Below are 18,922 nucleotides of genomic sequence, written 5' to 3' on the forward strand. Positions count from 1 at the left end.
AGTGCAGCCCCCAAAAGGCCCAAGTCCTTAGCTAAGGAAAATTGGAGCCACAGCCCCGGGGGCTAGCAGGGTGCCACCTGGGCTGGAGGGGGAGCATCGGTGCAGCTGCACCTTCTCCTTATCCTCAGGCTCTCCACTGAGATAACTCTCAGGTTTCCTCCTTGTCCCGGATCTCGGCAGTAAACTGAGCTCTCAGTAACAAAGATGCTGGTGAGATTCGGGCAGAAGGAAGTCCCAGCAGGAGGTTGGGCAAACACAGGAGCCGATGCCAAGGCCCGGGGTGTTTTGCTTCCCCACTGTGCCCTGTCTGCCTCCCCCACGCTGCCTTTCCCTGCGCTCTCCTCCTACTGTTTCCTTCCTCTCTCCTTAAGGGTCTCCAAGGCTTTTGTGCCATTCTCCCTGCTTCCCCCCTTCTTATCTGCTCTGCATCTCTTCCTCCCTCAGCCCATCTCCGGTTTGTTTAATTCTCTTTAATCTTTATTTTCCTTGGAAACAAACTCCCTCCTCTTGGGACCCTGCACCACACGAGTGATCTCCCGGGCATGAACACAGGAGCGTGCCCGCCTACGCTCTCCCAGGACCCTGGCCGTTAGCAGCATCTCACCCCCACGTTAGGCACACTCACGTGCCAGCAGCTCAGGCTGCAGGGGTGCAGGCAGCGCAGCACCAACCTGGACTGGCAATGGCGCAGCTCCTACCACAGCACCCACCCCAGCAGCTATGAGATTTGAGGCCCCCTGCCTCACCCCACCTACCCAGCTCCCAGAAAGCCAACAGATCCTGCTACCTTGGAGGGTCATATCCTGCTGAAAATTAGGAAATACTGGCCAAGATGGGCGCTGGACAGACAGACAGATGTGACCATGTTCCTAATTCCTCCAGGACACCCTGCTACAATCACAGGCAGGCACAGAGCACCCCTCCCAGCAAGACAGACTGTAATTACCCCAGCTGGGGACCTGCCAGGCAGCAAGCCCCATACCTTGCTTAGATAAAACCCCCATCGGTCCCTTCCAGAGCACAATTGCACCAGCCCACCCCGCTTTGCTGGGGCTGTCGCTCTTCCCCCTGTCTGCCCAGGCAGAAGTTTGGGCAGTGGTTTTATTTTTCAGCCGTTAACTCTCCTTTCCACATGACGCCAGTCAGTGGCTTTGCCAGTAGGTATCCCACAAAGCAGCCTGCCAATGTCCCCCTCCCTCAGGCCACCCCAGGCACCTTTGCTAGCCTCTTTGGCTTGGGCACCCGGAGGGAGAAGCCTGCCTGCTGCTCCAGGACACCTCCGCTCCCAGCACAGGCTCCAGCAGGCAAAGCCAGCCTTCAGCACAGCGAAGCAAGGACCGCGCCAACCTCTGTGGCCCCAGAAACGCTCCATGAGGCTCATCAAGAACCTCGCCGCTCCTGGTGAAATGGGACAATCTGCCTTCCAGCCCATTGCCAGCACCCCAACACTGGTGCCCCACAGGTGTTGGCAGCACACAGCTGTTGCCTGCTGTTCCCATCTCTCACCCCACATCTACCCAAGAGCCCCAAACCCCAACATTTTCTTGGAAACCTGGCTCTCATCATCATACCAAGACAACATTTACATCAGCACATCTCGACGGTGACTCCCAGGACTATTCCTGGGTACCAAGCCTTGCTGTAACATCCCCTACATGTGACCAATAAGTGGCAAATGCAAGCCACCCCCTTCCCCGGGTATACTGGGTTTGCCTGCTTGTGCCTGTCTGCAGGCAAGGCCACCCGAACGACAGGCGAGGAGTTTTCTGGGATGCTTCCCTTTCCCCATCTGCCATGCTGACCGCTGGCCGGTAAATAGCATCCTGGCAGGTAAATCAGCTCCACAGAGACAGCCTCATGCATCCTCTCCTGGGCATCCATGTCAGGTTGAACACTCTGGGCCCCAGTTTAAATGCTGACATGGGAGATGGGCTTGTGAAAAGGTAGACGGGAAGGTGGATCTCACTTCAAGGGAAGAGCGGCTAAAGCAAAGATGCCCACAGCATCACAGAGGGCAGCCCCCAATCTGCCTCACCCCAGCCCTCACCCGTCCCCCAGCACACACTGGTATGGGTAAACCAGGCACCCAAGGCTGGGCTGCTCAGGCTCTGTCCCTTCAGCTCGCAGCCAGAAAGCTGAAGGACGAGCCCTCAGCAGTTCTGGCTGTTCACAGTCCAGAGGGCAGCCATGTGTGTTATAACCAAGCACACTGGTGTGACCACCCTGTTAGAAGGACCTTGCACCTTTCAAAGGTGCCACGGTCCAGTCTAGCCCGCAGTGGCCTCGGAGGGACCACAGTGCATGACTGGTATGAACACAGGAAAGCTGCTCGTTCACTCACACACTCTAATCTCTGCCCCTCTCCCGGCCTGGGAGACACAAGTGTGACACCACCCTGTGCTGTTCAGAGCAGGGAGGGGATGCACAATCTTCAAGGTGATCCTGTCCTCAGCCATGCGAAGGTGCAGCACAGCCCTGTGCCACTGCGCCTCCCCTGCCCGCCCTTCCAAATGGCACATAATTGCATGGCACATCTCCCGCACACAGATGTAACCTGGGCAGCTGCTCAAATGAGCGTTGGCTACCAGAGCACGCAGGACTGACTAACAGACTGTACCGTTGCCACCAGGCAGCCCTGGCCAGCCTATGCTGAGGCCACTTGCGAAACAAGCCTGGCAAACCCAGCCAGACCCTGCTCAGCACTGCTTCATCTCCTGCAACCCAGTGCAAGGTGGCATGAGGGGCAGCAGGGTTCCAGGCACCCTGGTCAGCCCCAGCCCCGACAAGGACCAGGGGTGTAAATGCCAGCCCCCCATCCCCTACCCATGCCCCAGCTCCAAGCCTCATGTGCAAAGCTACCTTTACTGTTCCTCTCTTCCCATGGCTGCTGCGCTGCAAAGCCTTTTGATTTCCCCCAGCCCCGTTTGAAGTTTGCAGTGCAGGAGGATTTAAAGATTAAAATGCCTCCCTTTTTTCCCCTCTCTCTCTTCTACTCTTCAGAAGGTGAAAGCTTTCTGGCGACCCTGCAAATTCCCGCGCAAGCACCAGCCTGCGCACCGGGGCTGGTGCTCTGGAGATAAGGCTCGCACCGGGCTGGGGAGGCAGCAGTGCCAGTACAGTCACCCAGGAGCTAATCTCCTGGAGTAAGGGGGGTTGCTTCTCTCTGAAATCAAACTGCTCCCACCCCGCATGGAAGCCAGGTGAGAAACCACCCCTCTGTATGACAACCTGCTGGCTCCGACATGGAGGGCAGCATGAGCAGTGGTTACCAAACAGCTCTGTCCAGCACCTGGCTGGATGTGCCAGGGGATTTAGACCTGTCTGGGCTCGACGCAAGGAACTGGCATCGTCACCTGCGTCCCCCAAGGCATCTTTTCTCTGCAAGAGGCTCATGGGCTGCAGAGATCACCCAGCCCTGGGGAGGCAGGAGCGAGCAAAAAGCCACAATCCTGGCTCAGCCGTACTTGGCATAAGATGCCTCCCAAGCCACCAGCAACCTGGCATCCCTCCCTGAGGGACCACCCGCTGAGGCAGCACCCCGGGATGCCACCGCTTTGACACCAGCTCCCTTCTCAGCGGGAAGCTGCGCCGTGTCCCCGCTCCCTCTCCTCTCCCTTTGTCCCCTCCTCGCAGTTTGCCTCTCTGACCAAGGCAAGTACGAGCTCGGTTTGAGCCCAGCTGCCTCCCCCTCTCCGGCTCATGGTTCACCCGGAAGCAGCCATGAGGCCCAGAGGACAGCTCTCGCTCTCCCCAAGGGCTGCTCAGTGCCCAGCAATAGGCAGGCAGACATCTGCCTAATTTATGGCTGTTGTTAGGCCTTGGCTGATGTGATGCTGAGTCCTGGGGCAGACTGGAGGCCAGCAATGCCTCTCAGGAGCAAGGACGCTGTGGCCGGGTAATAAGGTGGGCTGCAGGGTGCCTGACGCCTTTAGCATTGCCCAGCCCACGGCAGGAAAGCCCAGGTGCCCCTTTCCCAGTTCCCCACAGCAATGTGGAGCCCAGCCCTGGCCCCACAGCCCTCCTCAATAAGGTCCCCCATAATACACTGTCCCACCTCAGCATTACAGCCAGGGCTGCCTCCCCCCTCGGCTCCATGCAAGGGGAAGCAGATGGTTAAGAGAATGACCTGCTGCAAACAGGGTGGGGAAAAAAAAAAAAAAGCTACCAAAGGAAAGCCCAAAGCTGGCTGGAGGCACTGACCCCCCCGGGAGGCATTTTAATCACGAATGCTCAGCCTTTCTGATTAAATCCTGTGGCTGGAGAGCTGGTGCCTGGTGAATATTCATGCAGCAGAACGAGGAGCCCCAGAAACATGCCTACAGGGAAAGGAACAGGGAGAAGGGATGTGAGCGGCTCTAACCCCTGTGCTGGGCAGCACCAGGTCACTGTGTTTGCACTTCCAGGACTGACAATTACCAGCTTCAAAAGCAGCGAAGCTACAGAAAGAGGAGCTCCAGCCGGAGAGCATGATGGGCAGCAGATTCCTCCCGGGGAGCTACGCTGTCAGCCTGGGAATGGAGCTCCAGGCCTGCGCTGGAAACCTCTTGGGGGGGGGAGCAGGACTGCTGACTGCTGCCCAAGGGTCTCCTGGGTCTGCCAGGGCAAGAGCCCATCTCTCCTGTCCCCCTGTGCTGCCAGAGGCACAGGTAAGGTGAACATTCCTCACCACCTCTGAAGGGCTTTGGCAGACATCTCAAGATTTTGATGATACTTGACAAGTTAAGAGATCTCAGAAGTAAATCAGACTCCCCTCACCCAGCACAGAGTATGAATGTCACTCTCCCGGTAGCTCTAAAGACAGGAACTAAAATATAATAACCAAGACGACTCCAAAACCATGCCCTAAGCAGGAACAGAAATCCTTGTCTCCCACCCTAACTTTGTGGTCAGCACCTCCAGTTGCGATGGACTAACAGGGGAGGAAGCTCCTGAGAGTGGGCTCCTCAAGAAAGGAGAGGCATGCCAGGTCTGAAAGGCCAGGGCAGCCCTGGGACCGTTACCTGGCTTGAAAAGATGGCTCTGGTGTGTTCAGACATAGGAGTCAGGACAAATGTGCCCTAGGGAGGTCCTCCCTGCGAGGCTGGGATTTTAGGTGAGATATCTTGGACAAATGGGTCCCCTCACCAGGCCAAGCTCCTGGGCTGCAGGCTGAGGGGAGCTGTGTACAAATTGCTCGAGAGGAACAAGGGTAACGCAGCAGCCACAGCTGAGTGCGGCTGAGCCTCCACCCTCGCCACCAGCCCAGCAGCCTGGCCCAGTGAAACCAGTCTGGAATGGTTTAAAGTCAACATGACATCAGTCTCCTACAACGCCCTGATTTCGCACTGTGCTGCTGGCCATGGACACAGCCCTACCGCCCCACTGTCTTGCATCCTCGGTGGCCAAGAGCAGTTTTTAGCAGCCATAGGTGCCCACATTGTCTGCGAGGAGCTGGGGTCAGTTTTGAGGCCGTCAGTCCCCCCGGAAAGGCACTGGTTTGTGATGGCCCAAGTCTTCCCTGCCTCCTACAAGGGGCTGAGCTGAGAACACACGCAGCTCACAGGCAGGCAGAAGAGCCCCTCACCCTGTGTTTTAGGGGGATCCAGCCTCGCTCAAAGGGACCATAAAGCTCACAGGCAGGCAGGGAAGCTGCTCTCTCCTTGGATGTTGACCCTCGGGGCACCCACCTAGGTGCTATTGTTGCCTTCCTGCAGGAGGAAGGCGCTCCAGCGCGGCACTGCACCCGGGCAAACAATGCAGCCAGGTCTGAATGTCCTGGCCGCCAGCTCTGCAAACCCACCTGCCCACCCTCCCCCTGCACACAGCGACAGCATGGGGCCGACGGAGCTGCCAGCTGGGCGGGGGGCTTCAAACAATAAAGATGGAAAAACCAAACCAGACCTCCACCTCCACAGCCAGTATCAAAGCCAACAAAAGGCCCGTTTTCTAGTGTCTCGCTTCCCTCCCCGGTATGGCTCTTCCCCTTCCATCTTCTCCCCTCCTTCGTGAGCGCACCTCTCCCAGTCTCCCTTCCCGCTGGAAGATGACGACACTCCAATTGCAAGGGCCCCCTCGCCGCGAGGCGGCTCGATGCAGGACTTCGGGACGTGATTGTCTCCTGCCTTTGTGCAGGGTTAAGTGTGTGAGGAGGCAGGGCTTGCATAAACACACTCGGGCAGAAGCTGGAAAGGTCAAAACCACCCCCATCTCCAGCAATGGGCATGTGTGTGCCTGCACTGCTCTCAGCCAGCCCTCTGGTTACAATTAACCCCCAAAGAGCCCCAATCCACTGACGGGCTGGTGCTGGCCATGCAGGATTGCCTTGAACAGGTCTCCTCTTAAAGCCCTCGCTCCATCTTTGAAAGAAATCCTCCTCTCACTGAATAAGCTGGACAGAGAGAAGTAAAAAGGGAGGGCAGCTGTAGCCGAGGGTCAGGGGAGCATCACGATTTAATGTACAGCTCCCCAGGCACTCTTGGTAATTCGGCGCTTGGCCCCTCCAAAGAGGGCTCTTGCCCTCCCTCCCCCGAAGCCGCTCCTCGGTTCAGCGATGGACGGATGCCTCCATTTCAGATCACACATCCGCAAGCAAAGAAAGGCTGATGGTGAAGGCAAAGCTCAGGCGGCAGGGATCTCCAGGTCCAAACCCTGCTTTCTCACAGACAAGCCGCTAGGTCCATCTTTGCCCTGCCCTCAGCTGGGCTGGAGGGGACCCCAACACTCCCCAAAGCCACCCCGGCAGCTACCGCTAGCATCCGCATTTGGATACTCTGGCAACACACGATGCGAGAGTTTTAAGCACCGCGCTCTGAGGTTTGTCACAGCTGTCCCCTGCAACACTAAGTTGGCTGCAGAAAGACGGTACCAGGTTTTAGAAGCCGCACCACAAAGCACAGGTGTCGGTAGGTGTCACAGCCAGAATCCAGACTGAACCGTTTGCTACCAGCAGATGGGTATTTTTAAGAAGGCTCCCTCCGCCCCGAGTTCAATCCCTCCCTCCCGAGCACAGCCAGGGAAGCGTTTGGTCCCAGCAGGGAGAAAAGCCACCTGGGCTTAGGAGTGAAGCGGCGTGCCAGCCCCTGGGCTGGCAGCTTGGCCACCCCGGGAACCAGCTGCTTGCCTGGCCAGCACCCTACAGCGCACATCACAGCCTCGCTGGTGAGAGCACCTCCAAAGGTGTCTCGCTAGCAGCTACAAGCAATCCTCACAGCTGAGTAACGATGCTTTGTTCTTGCAGACCACCTCCGGCCTCGGCCCCCTTACAGAGCGCTTCGCTGTAGCATGCCCCCCCACTGCCATCCTTCCCAGCCCCTCCAGTACTACTCCCCAACTGGAAGGGACTCCCAATCCAAATCTTGTTGCCAGTCCCCAACGTGCCCCCTCCAATGCAGAATGGGCTCCCCGAGGGGGACCACGCAGAGCGCCCCCAAAGGTACTGCACTAAAGGTTTAATGATTTTCACACCCTACCTGTGACAGTCATCAGCATGGAGGCCACGAGTGGACGGTTGTTGTCCAACTTACGGCTCAACCTCAGCTCCCCGCTCGATTGATTTACAATCAACAAGTGCAGTTCATTTCCCCGCTCAAAGGTGTAGAAGAGGCGGTCAGACACATCTGGGTCATAAGCTGGGACCTTCCCTATGACCCCCGAGGGGAAGGTGTTGGACTTATTGGACACATAGTTATTGAACAGGATCTGGAAGTTCTTCAGAACAGGGCTGTTGTCATTCTGGTCAATAAGTTTGATGTGGACTGTGGCTCTGCTGACCAGAGGGGCAGAGGTGGCCTGCACTACAATCACGTACTCGGGTTTTGTCTCATAATCCAGGTCTATCAAGGCTGTGAGCTCTCCAGAAAAGATGTCCATCTGGAATATCTCGGGGATGTTGCCTTCCACAATTTGGTACATGATCTGGGCATTGGGTCCCTCATCCGGGTCGATGGCTGTGATTTGGGCCACAACGGAGCCTACGATGCTGTTCTCCTTCACCAAGACCTCAAATTCTTCAGCAGGAAAGACAGGGGCGTTGTCATTCACATCCTGAATGGTAACCTGGATATGGACAGGAGTTCGCTGAGGAGGGATGCCCCTGTCCACAGCGTACGCAGTCAGCTCGTAGACAGGAACGTTCTCACGGTCCAGCCTGCGGACAGTGCGAATGATCCCCGAGGTGGGCTCTATGGTGAAGTCTCCATCCCCATCCTCCCCGTTCTGGAAGGTGTACTGCACTCGCCCGTTGGTGTGGGCATCCCGGTCGGTGGCAGAGATCTGGAGCACGCTGGTGAAGGGAGGTGCGTCCTCAGAGATCATGCCCTGGTAATGAGGGCTGACAAACTGGGGGGCATTGTCATTAACGTCATTCACCATGATTTCAACATAGGTGGTGTCTGCTTTCTGGGGGATCCCGTTGTCCTTGGCAGTGATAGCCAACGTGTACGTGACCTGGTCCTCATAGTCCAGTTCTGCCTGGAGAGTGATGGCCCCGGAGTCTGGATCAATGCGAAACTGAGGGACGTTGTCTTCTAGATAGTATGTGATGCGGGCGTTTTCCCCCACATCATCGTCCGTGGCGCTGATCACCACTACGGTGCTGCCCACAGGCCGGTCCTCGTTGATGCTCACAGAGTAGTGAGCACTCTGGAACACGGGCCGGTGTGTGTTGGCATCTGTGATGTTAATGTGAACGTGGCAGTTGTCACGCAGGGTGCGATCAGAGGCCGTCACGGTGAGCACGTAGCGCCTCTCCTGTTTGTAGTCCAGCGGCAGAGACAGAGTGATGAGACCCATCCCGCCTTGCGTGCTGATGGAGAAGCGGTTCCGTGTGTTGCCTCCCGTGATCTGGTAGGTGATGGCACTGTTCACATCCCGGTCGATCGCTGTGACGCTGAGGACGCTGGTCCCTACGGCCGCGTCCTCGTTCAGGCGGATGAAGTACTCCTTCTGGGTAAACTCAGGACGGTTGTCATTGACATCCATGACAGTGATGGTGACACTGGCGGAGGCGGATAAAGATGGAGAGCCGTGGTCCCGAGCCTCTACCCCAAAAAAATAGTGCTCAACTGACTCCCGGTCCAAGGGCCCGCTGACCGTGATCCACCCCGTGGCACTGTTCACCACGAAGGGCGTGTCGGCCGAGACCCCCGTCAGTTTGTACTCCAGGCGCGAGTTCTCACCGTAGTCCGCGTCCACGGCCTGGATGTGGATGACGGAGTGGCCAAGGGGAGCGTTCTCCAGGACGGAGATTTGGAAAGGGGTGCTGACAAAGATGGGGGCATGGTCGTTGATGTCCACCACCTGGATGCTGGCCATGCCGGTGTTGTTGGAGAGGGGAGGGCGCCCGGCGTCCTGAGCCCGGATCCTCAAGGCGTACTCCCGCTCCACCTCAAAATCCAGCGGGGCCACCACCTGTATCTCCCCAGTGATGCTGTCGATGGAGAACTGTCCCCGGCTGTTCCCGCTGATGATGTTGTAGTGGACCAGCGCATTGTTGTCCTTGTCCAGGTCCGTGGCAGTGACGCGCAGGATCTCGGTGTGGGGCCGTATGTCCTCCCTCACCTGGACGATGTAGCGCTTCTCGCTGAACTGAGGGGTGTTGTCGTTCTCGTCAAGGACCGTGATGTAGACCTTGACTGTGGCGGAGCGGGGCCCCGGCTCCCTCCCCTGGTCGTTGGCCTCCACCACCAAGGAGTACCTCTCCATCTTCTCCCTGTCCACCGGCCCGCTGGTGGTGATGAGGCCGGAGCGGGGGTCGATCTCGAAGACGGCGTGGGCGGCCCGCTCGTTGACGAAGCGGTATCGGATGTTGGCGTTGGGCGGGGAGTCGACGTCGGTGGCCCGCAGCTGCAGGATGGGGTACCCCTCCTCCACGTTCTCCCGGATGGTCTCCCGGTACTCGCCCTGCTCGAAGACGGGGTCGTGGTCGTTGCGGTCGGCCACGGCGATGGCCACCATGGTGGTGGCCGAGAGCCGGGGCGCCCCGTGGTCGGCGGCCGTCACGCGGAAGTAGTGCAGCTCCATGCTCTCGCGGTCGAGGGCCTGCGTGGTGGTGATGAGCCCGGCCCGCGGGTCGATGCTGAAGAGCTCCCGCGAGCGGCTGTTCATCAGGGCGTCCATGGAGTACACCAGCCGCCCCGCCTCGCCCCCGTCGGGGTCCTGGGCCGCCACCGCCACCACCGCCGTCCCCGCCGGCTGGTTCTCCGCCACCTCCGCCTGGTAGTTATACTGGGGGAACAGCGGGTGGCGGTTGGGGGCTGCGCGCCGACCCCGCCGCCCCGGGGACGGCGACGGAGACGGGAAGGGGAGCGGGCGCGGCGGGGCGGCGCGGGGCGGGCAGCGCGACGGGGACCGGCGGCGCGGCGCCGCGGCCAGCCCCGGGGGAGCCGCCGCCGCCGCCGCCGCCCAGCACGGCACGGCGGCGGGGCAGCCTCCGCGGGCCGGCGGCCCCCAGCCCGGCGGCGCGGCGGCCCCCAGCCCGGGGGGGAACAAAGGGAGCATCAGCAGCAGCGGCAGCAGCAGCGGCGGCGGCGGCGGCCCCCGATGGCGGCGGCGGCAGCAGCGGCGGCGGCGGCTCGGGGCGGCCACCGGCTCCTCCGCCGCCATGGTGCCTCGGCGGCCGCCGCCCGGCCCGGGCGCACGGCGGCTGGGCTCGGCGCCGCCCCCGCCTAGCGGCGGCGATGGCCGCCCCCCGCCCCGCTGCGCCGCGCCGCTGCCGCTGCTGCCGGGGGTGGCGGCGGCGGCGGCTCCTCCCGCAGCCCCAACATGGCTCCCGCCGCCCCGCCCCGGCCCGCCCCGCCCCCGCTACGCGCCCCCGCCCGCCCCGGCGCCGCCATCTTGAGGGAGGGAGGGAAGGAGGGAGAGCGGGCGGGTAGGCGCCGGCCGCCCCGCTCCTCCGCCCTGCGGCGGCGGGGCCGTCGTCCTCCCCGGGGCCGCCGGCCGGGCTCCTCTGCGCAGCGCGGAGGGGGAGCCCCGGGGAGAGGGGGCACGGGCAGCGCGCGAGCGACGTGTCCCCCCCGTGTGAGGGACGTGCCCCCCCGTATGAGGAACGTGTCCCCTCGTGTGAGGGACGTGTCCCCGGGTGCCAGCCGTGCCAGGCACTGTCTGGGCTTGCCGCCACCATGCGCGGCACACCTGCCCTGGTGCGAGGTGTGCCCGCCCTCAAGGGAGACCCGCCGGCCATCGCGCACAAGCGCGTCAGCCCTCACGGGAGGCACGGCCGCTGCCGGGCAGGGCAGGCCGGCCAGCGTCGCAAGGGCGGCGGGCAAGCTGCCCGCCGGCACAACACGCCTCCTCCGGCCGGCTCACGGCCACCCACCCGTGGCTGCCCCTCCAGGCGCGCAGAGCCCCGCCGTGCCAGATCCAGTGATGGCTGACGGTGGTACGGCTCGGCCTCCCCTCGCCCTGGTGTGGGCCGGTGCTTGGCCACTGGGATGCGATGAGGGGCTGCATCCCAGCCATCCCCTAGTCCTGTTAGTGCTGTGGGGATGCTTGCCTGCACCCCAAGCAGGAGGGCTCGGAGCCTCCCAGCCGAAAGTGGAGCTCGTCAGGTGGGGGGCCCGAGGCCCACGGACGACGACCCTCAGCGCACACCTCCGCTGACGCCCACCCCGCCGCTGCTGCGGCGCTGCCAGCGCACCGGGCGACAAGCATGGTCCTCGTGCCCCTGCTGGCATCCCCAGGGCCAGGCTGCTTCCCCCAGGTGCTGAGAAGAGACACTGGGGTTAGCCGCCCTGCCGCTAGCAGAAGGGGCGAGGCAGGAAAATGCCGGTCTTTTGGCAGGAGGCACTGCCGATGCTTTGCAGCCCTAACGGCTCCCTCTGCCCGTCCATGTCCATCTGCAAGCAGCACCAAGTTTGGCATCTTCAGGGATGGGGTTTTTTTACCGCGTGCATGAGAAAGGGCTTCCCCTTGTCCTGCACCGCAGGGCGGTAGCTCTCCCAGGCTGTGCCCAGGGTGTCACAGCCCCTGCCGCTCGGCTCCGCCACCGCGTGGCAGGGATTTAGCTGGCCCGCTCCTGTCCCCGATGCAGACCTCGGCCACCCCCACCCACCAGGTGGGGCATCAACATGGGAGAAGGAAAATTCAGTTTGGGGCCCTTGCATCGGATGGTTCATTAGCATATCAGCCTTGTAACTTAGCTGTTGGTTTGATCTCAATCAACTAATATTGCAGCCTAATCCACTGAAGCTTGTAATAGGTTTAGGAATAACAGGGGTTTACGTCCTCATTAGTGTTCAGTGCGCCGCGGCGGGAGAAACATCCTTGGCCGCATCCTGTTGAAGAAGAGGGGAGCCCGAGCCACGGTGGCTGAGGCGTGTGCTAGGGAAGAGAAGAGCCATGCTGGGGAAAAAATAGAGTAAATGTGGGAGATGGGTAGAATTAGGATGGGGTAGGGAAGGGCAGGAAGTACACAGGACACACAGTGCCTCCATGCACATCCCAGCTCCGAGGGGAGCCCCCCGTGCCACTGTGCTGGATGGGCTGCAGTTAAGGGTGGGTAGGCTGAGGAGCAGGGGGACCTCCGTGCCAACACTGCAGCCAGTCTGGGCACTGCTGGCACCCCTTGTGCAGCCCCTACATAGCTCCCCAAAAGACACGAGTTAACAGTGGGATGGATTCACACCAGAGGTGGGGCTCCTCCGCTCACTCAGCCCTTGCTCCCAGCACCAGAACAACACGCACTCTCCCACACCCCTGGGGATCCGAACATGCTCCCACCCTGCATGAAACCTAACAAGGCTGCGCAAGGTCGCGTGGACCCTTGCCTGAAATTTGAGTGGCTGCTTTGGAGCTGCACGCTGCTTTGGACAGCTCAGGCCACCTCCACAGCAAGGAGGAGGTCAGAGGAGATATGTTGACCCCTGGGCACAGCAGGTCTGGGGGCCGCGAGGGGGTCCAGCCACTGCTGCCGTGGTGGTGCCCTCTGCACCAGCTGCAGACGGGGCTGCGGCATCCTGCATTCTGGTGCTGAATCCTGGCATCACCAGTGCTTTGCCTCTGCCCAATGCCCCGTGTTCCTGTGCTCCCCCACCAACCACGACCACCACGGGCTCTCACCCAGCTTCAGTTCCACCGATGGTGACAGATGGTCCCCTATCAATTATCATTAGTGTAAACAAGGGGGTGGGAAGAGCGCATGCTGCCTGCTGATTTGGGGTTTGACTGCAAGCAGGCTCCCACTGCTAGGGTGCAAAACAAGCAAACACAAAGCAGGGTCTGTGACATGCTTAGCAGGTCCCCAAACCACCTTGCACCATCCTCACAGCCGGTGGCTCTCTCTGCTGGGCTGGTGCCTCCCTTCCACCACCATCACCCATGCAAAAGCCAAGGCCTGGCCACCACCCGGGCAGCGGCAGGGTGAGCAGAGCAAGCAGGGCTTCAAGCAGGGCTTCAAGCAGGGCTTGTCCTTGCCCCCCTGGGCTGAGCACACGTTTCAGGACCACCATGGGAAACACCAAGCAGGCCCTAAAGCGGTGGCTAGTGCGGCTCAAGCACATGCTGGAGAGAAGTTCCTGTGGTGCTTACACAACGCTGAGGGCTGACACTTGGTGGGTGTGGATTTCTAAGCCTCCAGAGAAGCTGGCATATTAATTTATAAACTCTGTAGGATTCCTGAACCTTGATAATCTGCTATGATTAACTCCTCAGCCACCACAAAATGCCTCTGGCTTGGCTGGTCCAGCACCAGCACTGACAGGGCTGCGGCCATGCCAGCCATGCATGTGCAGTGCCCTGTGGGGATTTACATTCTCCCCCTCCAGGCCCCCACGCACCCACCCGAGCCCTCCTGGTTGCTGTTAGGCTAATGCCAGAGCAGCCCCGGCCCCACGCACAGTTCACCCAAGAAACTTCCCCCAATAAAGGGCAGCGCAGCACTTACGTGCGACAGGAACGTGCTTCACAGGACCCCCTGCCGCCGGCTGGATTATACATCGCACCTCCTCAAACTGGGGATTTGCCATCAAGAAACCCAATCAGGAGAGAGGCAATGCTTTTAAAAAATTATGAAGGCTTTCAAGTTTATTTGTTCTAATTACCCAGCTGACAGCTCAGGGGAGGAGGAGAAAATCATCGGGGTATCACTGCCACAAAATAGTTGTAATTGAATCATTCCAGACAATAAAGCAGAGGCGCAGGTCACAGGCAGTGCATCGCTCCCCCCAACACCCCTTACTGCTGCACCACAATAAAAACACACCAATACGAGGAGATACTCTCTAATAGCAGCCTATTACGGCTCATGGAAACACAAGCGTGTTATCTGCACCTGTCACCCGCGAGCAGAACAGGAGCCACTGAGCGGGCTCGGGGATAATGAGTTTACACGCTGCGATTTGATTCCCTGCGATGTGCAAAGGCCTTTCCTGGGCAGTGGGTGCAGATCTCCCCCAGGACCCTCCACGGCAGACTGCCCCCCAGCTCTTCCAGCCCCGGCTGTGGTGCAGAAGGGATCGTGCTTACTGTGCAGCTGGGCCATGGGGTGAGCAACCCCCAGGGACAGCAGTGGCTCAGGGATGCTGAAGGGGGCCACCGGCTCTGCCTGTTCAGGCTCAGCCCTGTCAGGGCTCCTCCAGCCCCCCAGGGCAGGCAGGGCACTGTTACCAAAGGCTGTGCTCCAGGCTAGCTGAGCCACAGGTCCTGCCCGCTTCTGGGCTTCTGCTGGGCTCTGGGCTTGCCCCAGCCTGGCACAGCAAAGCCTGGGCTGCGTCACTGAGGGCAAGTGCCAGAGGAACATCCCACCACTGCAGCAGGGCACAAGCTGACAACAAGCCCAAGCAGCATCCAGAGGCAAGCTGTGGTTATCTCTGGGGGATGTGCAACCATACACTGCACAGAGCAAGGGGGCACAGGAGAGCCACTGCGGGGTGGGCGTCCGTGAGTGCTGGCAGCCCTCACGTATCATGATTCATCCTCCCCAGGTGTGCAGCTTGACAAACTGCAAGGCCACAAGCCCGGGCGCCTGAGAGACGCCGGCCAAAGAGGCAGAAGCTGGGACACAGCCCTGGCCCTATTTCGGCTGGCAGCTGTGCTTGATGCAGCCCCCGTGTTTTGGGGGGGCACAGCCTGCACCTGGCATTTACACCCCTACTCTTGGCCAGGGCTGTAGCCCACTGTCCAGCTGGCTCCCCCAGCACGCAGCCAGGAGCAGAGATCAGCTTCCCTGCTGCCGACTCAGTGCTTTACCAAGCACCCGCTGCCCTCCCACCACACGCACCCCCCGCCATCCAAGGCACCCCCCAAAGCAGCACGAGCAGGACTGAGGTTTGGGAACAGACATCCGCAGCCAAAGCGTGATTCATTAGCACTCGATACAGACCGTTAAACCCTTGCTGCGCAGGCTCGCTGCCTCGGCGGCTCTGCTGGGAGCCAGCTGAGGCTGTGCATGCCTTGCGGGAAGCGAACTGCTGAGTCCAGCTCTGCCAAACCCTTAATCTAGAGCAACGATGCTGGGCAGGCCCACAGGGGTGATGGCGGTGCCCCTAGCAAGGGTGGCTGCTCCACTCCTTGTCACCACTCCTCATCTGCCAGCAATGGCATAGGAAAATGCAACGCCAAGAAGCCAAGTGTGGGAGAACGACTGCATTGCTCCCATTTGAAGATCAGCACCCACTGCTTTGCATTAGTGGGCAGCTGACACCCAAGCGGCCCCCACCCCACTGCTTCAGTCCCCCCATGACAGAAGGGGGCAGGCAGGGCTACGTTCACAGAAGTCCAGTTTAAGACATTTTTATTCCTCTGCATGTTACACTTAGTGTTTAAGAAAATACAGGATCCCTTTTGACATTCATACATTTTTACAGCGGAAAAATAGGTTACTCTACAAGGGTGGTTATTAAGCTTGGGCATTCCCAGGCTGACTTCAGGAGGTCCTTGCCCCCCTTGGCTGCCAGGCCAACCCTCTCCATTCCCAAGCATCACTGCCCCAGTGCCCAGAGTCCAGGCCTGCAGAGCAGAGCTCGTGTCATCGCCTCAAGCTAAAAAAAAAAAAAACCAAACCAATAAAAAAAAAATTACAGCGTCCAGTATTACCAGTTCCACTTTCCAATAGCTCCTACACTGGATACTGCAAAGGAAGAGCTGGGGACAGGGAGTGACCAGACTGAGCACACGAATATCTAAGAGACCAACGTTAGTGTGTGTGACTATCTGTAACAGGGAAACAGGTTAATCCCGGTTGCTAGAAACCTAGAGGAAATATATAAATAAGGGTTCCCCACATTCGTGCATAGTCACAAACAGCTACTGGACACCAGGCTCACGCTGCCTCTGAGTGCTGCCACGTGGAGAGGGAGGGCAGCGAGGCAGAGCTACTATGAAGCTCAAGGCAAGAAATCCACACGCTTCACGAACAGAGCGCACCAGCCCACGTGTAGCCCCTCTGCTTGGGGGCACCGGGGCAACGCTGCGAGAGAGGTGGCAAGCGGCAGCTTTCACTTGGCAGGACACATCTTTGGGCTGTGTCTGGGCCAAAGGCTTCCTAAGGGCTGTGTCACCCACACGGTCATTACTTCTAGGCTGCCACAGTGTGCAAGAAATTCAGATTTAAACGTCACTATAGAAAGCAGATTGAAAAAAGCAGCTACTGGGGTAAGACTTCTATGACCCTAGGTGGGCTGCTACCCAGAGGCAAAGCTGAGGGCCAGGAGGGAGTGAAAGGCTCACTAGACGAGGCGTTAAGACAGCGAGCGAGCTACCTCCCCTTGGCAGGGCTGCAGCACATTGGCACTAGCAGCAGAAAACAAAACAGATGTAACGAAAGCTTCTTCCAAGCACCAGCGGACTCCACTTGGTCACTGCAGGGAGAGAGATGCACATGGAAAAGAAGTGATACTCTAAGGCAAAGGCCTTTCTCTTTGGGACCTTGGGACACCAGCGCAGCTGAACACCCCCCCACACCTCCAGCTGCTAAGTCCCTCGCAAGCTCTCTGCCCTTCTCGCTAACACCAGTCGCCTAAATACCTCCTGCCCGAGTCTTGCAGGCAAACCACGCGCCAGCGCCCACCCCGCTCTGACTTCCCCGGAGCACCAGGCCCTGGGGGCACCCCACGCCCTTTCTGCCGCTAGCGTTTCTAAAGGGCTGGTGAACGCTGTCCCAACCTTAGGCCTCGCACGGAGGGATATAAGGTATGAGCTGTACTGGAAGGGAATGGGGAGAAAGTGTCAACAAGAGACATCATCAATCCAAGTGGTTCAAACTCCAGTCCAAGCTGAGGGGCGGTTAGCTGGTACCGGGAGAGATTTCTGGGAACTCCTTATAAATCTCCAAGATGATCAGTTTGTCCATCTGGCACTGCTGGCCCTCCTCTTCCTCCCCCAGGATGCGCTGCAAGATGCCCTGCAGGTCAGAGAGGCGGTGCTGGTGCTGCAGATAGGGCGTGGAGCGGATGATGGCGTGCATCAGAGATAAATACTCCATCCTCAGCTGCCAAGTGGGAGCGGAGACAAAACACAGAGCACAATGAAAGATTTAAAGTGAGATAAACAAGCATGCCAGCCTCCATTACAGCATGAGCACAGAAACAGCTGCTGCTGCACCAGCAGCAGCCAGACAGTGACTCCAGAGCCACCTGTTTTCCTTAAGGCTCATTAGTAGCTATGGAAAACTCTGCTTTTCCCACAGCAGCCCAGTGCTGCTCTTCACCCACTCTCAAAACATGTGCACATCCCCTGCCTCTTGCAATACCAGAACAGAGACATCCCTCCCACTTCTACTACTCACAGAGAGTCCCTGTTCCCAAAGGTCCCTGGACAGAAGGGTGCAGACTACCAAAAGCCTGGCAGATCTTTCTTCAAACACACCTTTCTACTGCTGTGTGCTGGGCAGGATAAATCCCCTCTTCCTCCTCAGCCCCCAAGGTTGATTTGAGCACCCAGAAATGTCGTGCCCACCCCAGGACTCAACTCTTGCCTGCACCAGCAGGCCCCATGGAGGGCCAGGGGAAACACTGTAGCTTTGGGACTGTGCTCCCTTCCCCAGTGCCTATGGGTTACTGTAAGCACCTTATCTCCTGGGGAGAGATCAGCAATCTGCCGCACCAGGATGTCTATGAGGACCATCATGTCCGTGTGGTAGAAGATGCTGGCTGTATCCTTGCTGGCAAAGATGTCCTGCAGAAACTTCAGCACTGAGTGCGGTGGCTGAGGCTGATGCTTGAAGATACAAACTGGATCATCTAAGGGAGGCAGAAAGACTGTGCTAAGCCACATGCTCCCCGTTGCCCCCCTCCTTCACCTTCAGTGCACATCCTTTCATTAGACCCTACAGGCTTTGGAGAGGAGGCTGCCCCTGGCCTTGGCCAGCTGCTCCCTGCCCGTGGCTAGCTTTTGTGCCGGCTGACCTCAGTGCCTTGCACAACACTGCATAATCAGGATGGTGGTTCTGCAGGGTACCAAGCTGAGACCAAAGTCATTAGCATTAGCATTAATCATTGTTTATGTTTCACCTACTATCCCAGGTGAGACCTGATTAGCACATCACCTCTCAGTGCCTCCCCTTTTTGCTCAACAGCTACCACTCATTTTCTCCCTGGTTTATTAAGTCTGGTCCAATGATCCCTCTGAAAAGCCCATCAGACCCTGTACCAGAAATGAGCTTTCATCACAGAGACCAGGCTAGTACTATCCCAGAAGCAAGAAAAGAAACACTTCCAAGTTTAAATGAGCCACGACATCCTGTTGTCTTCCAAAACACGTCCCTGCAGACCCCACGAGGGGCTCTGGGACACTGCAGCCCCCCCCAGCAGTTGTCAGGAAGGCAGGCAAAAGAGAAGCATCTTCATTAGGTTGTGGCCCCCCTCTTTCTTCTGCCAGCCCCTCACAGTAAGGTGATCCCTGCAGGGAATCTGGCTGGGAAAGGGCTAAACAAAGGCTTTGGGAGGAGGCCAGACAAGAGCACTGAGAAGCCGGCTGCCATAAGGCTGATACAGTGTGGAGACAATGATTT

General features: G+C 59.0%; 2 protein-coding genes across 7 annotated transcripts in view; both read right to left on the reverse strand.

Moving 5' to 3' along the window:
• The window catches only part of CELSR3 (cadherin EGF LAG seven-pass G-type receptor 3), a 34,201-nt gene extending 23,528 nt beyond the window's left edge, over positions 1–10,673 (reverse strand). For 2 of the 5 annotated variants that reach the window (XM_069812204.1, XM_069812202.1), the window contains exon 1: positions 7,449–10,670. In XM_069812204.1, the coding sequence (XP_069668305.1) occupies positions 7,449–10,581 (3,133 nt within the window). In that variant the 5' untranslated portion in view covers positions 10,582–10,670. Of the gene's footprint in view, positions 1–7,448 lie in introns of all 5 variants that reach the window. The other 3 variants (XM_069812205.1, XM_069812203.1, XR_011329690.1) reach the window with 2 other exon arrangements.
• A 5,016-nt stretch (positions 10,674–15,689) lies between these two features.
• Positions 15,690–18,922, reverse strand: part of NCKIPSD (NCK interacting protein with SH3 domain) — a 53,904-nt gene continuing 50,671 nt past the window's right edge. For both annotated transcript variants that reach the window (XM_069812206.1, XM_069812207.1), the window contains 2 exons: positions 17,980–18,152; positions 15,690–17,401 (listed from right to left, as the gene is read on the reverse strand). In XM_069812206.1, coding sequence (XP_069668307.1) covers positions 17,198–17,401; positions 17,980–18,152 — 377 coding nt within the window. In that variant the 3' untranslated portion in view covers positions 15,690–17,197. The remainder of the gene's footprint in view (positions 17,402–17,979; positions 18,153–18,922) is intronic.

The sequence above is a fragment of the Haliaeetus albicilla genome, chromosome 24 (assembly GCF_947461875.1).
Source record: "Haliaeetus albicilla chromosome 24, bHalAlb1.1, whole genome shotgun sequence".
In the NCBI taxonomy this organism is placed as follows: Eukaryota; Metazoa; Chordata; class Aves; order Accipitriformes; family Accipitridae; genus Haliaeetus; species Haliaeetus albicilla.